The sequence below is a fragment of the Chinchilla lanigera genome, unplaced genomic scaffold (assembly GCF_000276665.1).
Source record: "Chinchilla lanigera isolate Chin_1 unplaced genomic scaffold, ChiLan1.0 scaffold00036, whole genome shotgun sequence".
In the NCBI taxonomy this organism is placed as follows: Eukaryota; Metazoa; Chordata; class Mammalia; order Rodentia; family Chinchillidae; genus Chinchilla; species Chinchilla lanigera.
In genome coordinates this window covers 3,738,514-3,745,483 of record NW_004955437.1, presented here as the reverse complement: position 1 = coordinate 3,745,483, position 6,970 = coordinate 3,738,514, and the positions used below count along the sequence as shown (strand labels likewise).

The window sequence follows — 6,970 nt, the reverse complement described above, 5'->3', positions numbered from 1 at the left end:
CGAAGGCTCAGGCTCCTCTACACAGCTTTCAAAGTCTCTCTCCTAAAAACAAAACAAAACAAACAAACAAAAAAATACAGAGCCGGGGATATACCTCAGTGGTACAGGCACCTGCCTGGCAAGCACAAGGTCCTGAGTTCAATTCCTGGTACCAAAAAACAAACAAACAAACAAGAAAACAAAGTCACTCTCCTTGAGTGACAGGCAGATCCCGGTGTCCTTAGAGAGACATGGGTCCAGGATATCACCATTCAGTCCATGCAGGAGAGGCTGGGGTAATGTTTCTTCCAGAGCGCTTTAAGGGTTAAATCTGTATCTGAGACCATCTGGAAGCATACGCAGCTGGCGTTCGGGTCATAAGTCAAGACTCTGGTTGCCAAGTTAAAACTAAAATTCCGGTCACAACCTGAGTTGTTCATATGTCAGGCCAATTGTAACTCAAGGATCCGCTTTTATAATATAGATGGCCATCAGATAAGTTTGGTTTTTTGTTTTGTTTTGTTTTCTTGAGACAGGGTCTTGCTATGTAGTCCAGACTGGCCTTGAATTCACAGTGATCCTCCCGGCTCAGCCTCCCAAGTGCTGGTATTGTAGGTGTGTGCCAGCACACCCAGTTTTGGCCATCAGATATTATCTACTGAGTAGGAATTATTTTTCTTTTTCTTTTTTTTTGTACCAGAAATTGAACTCATGACCTCAGGCTTGCCAGAAAAGTGCTTATGCCGCTGAGCAACATTCTCGGCCCAATTTTTTAATCAAATTCCTGATTCTTTGACTTATTAGATTTCAGTAACATTTGGATTTTTATGACAAGAAAAATATTACTGTCATGGTTTGGGGGTGTTTGTTTGTTTTGAGAAGTGCTGGGGATTGAACCCAGGGCCTTTGCACTGTGCTACATTCCCGTCTTCCCACTGTCTTTTTTTATTGTTGTTAAATTTTGAGACAGGTTCTTGCTAAGTTGCAAAATTGCCCAGGATGGGCTTGAACTTATGATCCTCCTGCCTCAGCCTCCTAGAGTGATAGAATTACAGGTGTGTGCCATCATGCCAAGTTTCTTAAAATTCCCAAAGTAAGAAATATCCATGCTTATAAAACACAGCCTTTTTCAGCCTGGTGTGGTGGTGCATGTCTGTAATCTTAGCACTCGGGAGGCTGAGGCAGAAGGATCGTTGCAAGTTTAAGACCAGCCTGAGCTACAAAGTGAGCTTAAGGACAGCCTGAACTGCATAGTGAGACCCTGTCTCAAAAAGAGACCAAAAAAATAAAAAATAAAAAAAAAACACAGACTTTTTCTTTTTTTTTTTTTCATTAGATATTCCAACTGGCAATAGCTAAAATGTAAGAAACTCATTGATTTTTACAAAATTATCTGGCCACCTTTGTGAGTTGTTTTACTTATCCTAACAGGTTTCCTTGTAAATTCTCTGGAGTTTTTGATAAAGAAAAATATTCATTAAAAATAATATTAATTTCTGTGTTAGAATTCTTTTTTTGTGTGTGAGGGGGGTTTCCAGTACCAGGAACTGAACTCACAATCTTGTGCTTGCCAGGCAGGCGCTGTGTCGCTGAGCTAAATCGCCAGCCCCCTCTATGTTAGAATTCTTATTTCAATATTATATATTGCTGCTTAAGTTAGAAGTCCCAGAACAATTTAATACTAGTGATGAGTGTCCTCTTACTCCTGAATTTTGTGAAATAAGATTCTTGTGTCCGTATTAGGGTTAGTGCTAGCAATTGGCTGAAGATAGGCACTACTGACTACACTTCTTTTAAAGTATTTCTCTAACTCGGGTACAATGGTGCATACCTATAATCCCAGCACTGAGGGAGGCTGAGGCAGGAGGATCAAAAGTCTGAGTCCTGCTGGATTAATTTAGCAAGGCCCTGCCTCAGAATAAAAATAAAAATAAAAATACAAAGGGCTGAGAATGTAGGTCAGTGGTAGAGCACCCTGGGTTGGATCCTCCGTACAGTAACATTCTTGCTAACATCTTTTGAAGACTTACATTAAGAATTGGTACTGAATATGTAAAATTTTTTCCAGGCATTTAAAAGAGAGATGACCGAGAGAGAAGTAAGTTCTATTTCATATGTAAAATTCATGGTTTGTACTAAATACAAGATGCCCGGGCTGGGGATGTAAGCTCAGCGGCACAAACGCCTGCCTGGCAAGTGCAAGGTCCTGAGTTCGATTCCGGGTACCAAAAAAAAAAAAAAAAAAAAAAGATGCCCACTAAACACCCAAGCGCAGATGTCAAGAGCCAAAATGGGTGTGTTCATCTTCGGCTCACAGGAAGCAGCATAGCCAGGGTCCCTGGCTCGGACTGTAAGTGTAAGTAGGAATTACAGGCCTAAATAACATTCCCTAGAGGGACAGTGTAGACGGAGAAGATAAGGGTCTCCGGAGCAGGACCCAGGGCCGGCAGCAGAGGAGAGGGCGGAGCGACCTGTCAGCAGCAAACGGGGAGGGAGGAAGGAAAAGCAGAAAGTGTGCCAGGTGCTGAAAGAGCAGAGATGACAGCACGGGCTGCTGCGAGGCTGATGCACGGGGCCTTTGCACACCTGAGATGAGTGAGGCACCGGGGCTACTGGGAGCCAGGTGCTGCCTCCTTTCAGGGATCTTGGCCCCGGGGAAGGGACAGGTTTGTAAATAAAGGAATACACAGGTGTGCGATGAGGCCAGTGCGAGAGGTGCGGCTGGAACGCAGGAGGCTGGGGGCCTAGCCTTGGATCTGCGCCCGGGGCGATGAGTGGGTGTAGAGCAGCAGCCTGCGTGCAGGTGGGCAGTCGCGAGACAACACTGGGCAGCTGGGGCTGGTGCGGAGGCTGGGTACCACGCCGAGACAGCCCAAGAGGGTGCGGGGCCAGGTCCCAAAGAGCCTTAAAGGTTTGCACTGGGGATTGGCGAACTAAATAAGATCAAGGAGACAAGCTATTTCCAAGTGGCATCAAGGCCACTGCTGTTTAAATGGTAGATCATGAAACCCAGTCTAGCTAGAAGAGCCAGAGCGATCTGAAGTGAAAGGCTGAATTTGAAGAATCACGAGTGAGAAACCAAATGTGCAGAGACGAAAAGCAGATTCAATAGCCAGGTGTGGTGGCGCACGCCTGTAATCCCAGCACTCAGGAGGCTGAGGCAGGAGGATCGCCATGAGTTCAAGGCAAGCCTGGGCTACAAAGTGAACTCAAGGCCAGCCTGAACTGTGTAGCGAGACCCTGCTCAAAAAGACCAAAAAATAAGAAAGAAAGAAAGAAAGAAAGAAAAAGAAAAGCAGATTCAGGCAAGAATTGTTTTCTGCTTTGCCAGAAATCCCTTAAGTCTGGTGGTATGTTGAAATTCTTGACTGCTCAAAAGCCGAATGAATTGGAAAGTTGAGCTCATCTAATTGTGTGTATTTCAGGATGACAACACCAGATACGAACCGACTTATGGTTTTCTAGAAAGTTCCAGAAACGTAAGTTCCAAATTCCCCAAACAGCGCAATCCAGAAGAAGAGTCCCTGGGGTTTGACTTGGACATGGACGACACTGGGGGGTCAGAAGAGCCGAATGAGATGGGTCTCAACATCAACCTGGACCAGGTCCTAGACAATGAGTCGGAGCTGGAGCCCGAGACTGAGCCGGAGCCCGAGACGGAGCATGAGACGGAGACTGACCTGGAGCTGGAAAGGCAGCCGAAGCACAAAGCCATGTCGAAGGTGTCCACACGCCATCAGCAGCACTACCGGCCCGTGTATCACCCTCAGCCTCCCAGCGCCCGGCTCCAGCCCCAGCTTTCGCCTCGGACGCGATCAGTGGACAGGAGATAGAAATACCTGCATTCAAGCTCATCTGAGGCCAACGAGAGTCGCAAAGAGGGTCGGAGAACCTGGCAAATCCTCCCCACCCGAAAGGGGTTGCTTGTTCCTAAGGCCCTCACCGGACACAAACTAGCAGCGCTTGCTTTGTGACTCGTGCACCTGCTGGCATTCTCCTAACGTGGCAGTGGGGTCCTAGGCCGCACTGCCAAATACCAATGATGACCTGTGCATTCCTCCCCAGCCCCCCCCCCCCCGCACCCCACCTTCAGCCGATATTGCAGTGAAGGATTTCCTTCTAAATATGCCTCGAACTCTGGGGTTTGTCCCATCTCTCATTTCTGTTTCCCTTGCTCCAGAGAGAAGAGGCTCAAATAAAACATAACTAATTACCTTTGGATCCTTCCCGTACCTGCTCTCTTCTCTTTATCCTGCCTCCCTAAGGGAATGTCAAGTGGGCGGGGTTCCAGCAGAGGGGTGCGTGTAGAACGATGTGGTGGTGCACACCCATCATCCCAGCACTCAGGAGGCTGAGGCAGGAGGCCTCACTGTGAGTTCAAGGCCACCCTGAACTACACTGCAACACTCCTGTCTCAAAAAACAAAAAGCAAACAAAGCAGAACAGTAGAATTCAGGCCTGGTTTGAATTCTAGCTTGGACTTTTTCCTCTGATCCATGCTGCTGCTTCTTAGATTTGAGGGAAGGTGAGCTTTTACTGGCTTTGGACTGAAAAACCCAAATCAGTGCAAGGGATGCCTCCTCTCCTGGCATCCAATACACACCCAGATGCTGGTAACGTCACATTTATCACATCCCCGATGCCCTCACTGAGTGCCTCTTACCCATCTGATAGCTTTCAAAGGCCCTGGAGATAAAGCAAACCACCCAGCCTTTAATGGAGCAACCTGCCTTCCAAGGAGTGGCCTTGAACTCATTATGGAGCCCAGGCTGGCCTTGAACTCACTGGCCTTGTCACTGAACTCTCCTGCCTCAGCCTCCCAAGTATGCACCACCACACCCAGTGAAAGTCAGTGACTTTAATGATTGGCTAACACTTTTTATTTTTGGCAAGTCAGGTGACTTCCAGTTGTTTCTTTTTCAACAAAATTGAATCAGGACCTCCTGGGGCTGCCAGTGATAAGGCATTAAGTTCTGGTGATTACTATGTGATTTTTGGCACATTAACTGGAAAAGAGTTTCAAAAGCTCTGAATAGTATTGCTATAGCAAATTATTTTCCATTCCTATCTAGTCATTTTATCTAACAAGTTTCTTAGGAAAAAAATAGTATGGTGTAAGACTCCCGAAAAAAAAATCACTTATCACTGCTCTGAGATGCATTTGCAGTACAATTTCATTAAAAATAAAAATCATTTTAAATAATGCTATGTATTACTTCAATAAATCATGCAGCAATAATATTTACAATGATAGGTAAGGCACATTTTGGAGAATTATAATCCCAGGGAATGCTTTTTTTTTTTTTTTTTTTTTTTCTTTTTGAAACAGGGTCTCGCTATGCAGTTCAAGCTGGCCTCGAGCTCACTTTGTAGCCCAGGCTGGTCTCGAACTCACAAAGATCCTCCTGCCTCAGCCTCCTGAGTGCTGAGATTACAGGAATGTACCACCATGCCCTGCTCCCAGGGAATGCTTTCAAAAGTAAAATTCTATGTAAATATATACTTACAAGGCAGGGAAGTATAACAGGACTTTACATCATAAATTTAAATTAGCTAAGGGTAAACTGTGAGGGGCAAAGGGAATAGAATGCAAGTTTGAGGAGAAAATGGAATTAGTTGTGTTAAATTTTTTAGAGGTATAAATGGTGCTTTTATGTTCTCAATACACATAAATGGAGATGAACTGGAGCATACCTCAGGGGTGGAACCTGTACAAGGTCCTATATTCAAAGTCCAGCCCCAAAATTAAGAATAAATACATAATTGGAAGCTGGCTGCTAGAGTTTGGAATGAGACTCTTCCCTAATGATTTCAAGCACTCATAGGTGGGGCTTCTGGGAGGTGACTGAATCACATTGGTGATACGGTAGACTTTCTAGGAGGAGGAAGGTCCTGGTCCAAAGAGGGAGGTCACTGGGGGTGTGACCCGGAAGAGTTTATTTCTCTTCCAGGTCCCTTCCACTCTGCTTCATGGCTGCCATGATGGGACTAGCTTTCCTCCATTCTGCCCCTGCCTTTCTGCCTTGAAGCCAGCAAACCACGGGTGGAAAACATTAGCCAAAATAAACCTCTTCTCCTTTAGGTGGTAGGTGTCGATATGCTGCCCCAGCAATGAGGAAGAAAGTGACTGAGACAATGGTGCATATCAAATTGCTATAGCATCTGTTTAGTTTTTTTTTTTTTTTTTTTTTTTTTCCTCCGGTACCGGGAACCGAACTCACGACCTTGCACATGCCAGGTGGGCGCTTTTGCCACTGAGCTAAATCCCCAGCCCTGCTATAGCATCTGAATTCTTTTGAATGACATTCAAAACTGTAATGTACCCATTTTACTTTAAAATTATCAATCTGTATGCCTTTTAATTTCCTAGTCATTGGTCCTGGCTAGAAGTTCCACAATACTGTATTTCCCCCCAAAATAAGACTCTTATATTAATGTTTGCTCCAAGACATAGTAGGGCTTATTCTCAGGGGCTGTCTTATTTTTTTTTTATGTACAACCACCTACATTTATTCATTTATTCCTGTAAAAAAAATCTACATTTATTCAAATACAGTCATGTCATCTTCTGGAACATTGTCATAATTCAACAGGTCTGTTGTATGTTTATTTCTTCATTTATTTATTTGTCTTTTTGAGATAGGGTCTCGCTATGCAGTTCAGGCTGGCCTTGAGCTCACTTTGTAGCCTGCGCTGGTCTCAAACTCACAATGATCCTCCTGCCTCAGCCTCCCGAGTGCTGGGATTACAGGCGTGCACCACCATGCCCAGCTTTTTTATTTATTTATTCATTTACTTACTTATTTTTTATTTTTTGGTTGGGTCTGTTGTGTGCTGAAACAGACATACTAAATGTATCATCTGGCTGACAATCAAAACCGGGGGTAGGGGCTGGGAATTTAGCTCAGCAGCACAGCGCCTGCCTGGCATGCGCGAGGTCGTGAGTTCAATTCCCTATACCGAAAACAAACAAACAAACAAAACTGGGGCT

The 6,970-nt window shown here is 45.0% G+C and overlaps 1 protein-coding gene across 1 annotated transcript in view; it reads left to right on the top strand.

Moving 5' to 3' along the window:
* The window catches only part of Slc26a8 (solute carrier family 26 (anion exchanger), member 8), a gene marked incomplete in the record, with an annotated part of 70,536 nt that extends 66,336 nt beyond the window's left edge, over positions 1 to 4,200 (top strand). The window contains 1 exon segment of the mRNA XM_013516889.1: positions 3,405 to 4,200. Coding sequence (XP_013372343.1) covers positions 3,405 to 3,812 — 408 coding nt within the window.
* Positions 4,201 to 6,970: the final 2,770 nt, after the last annotated feature.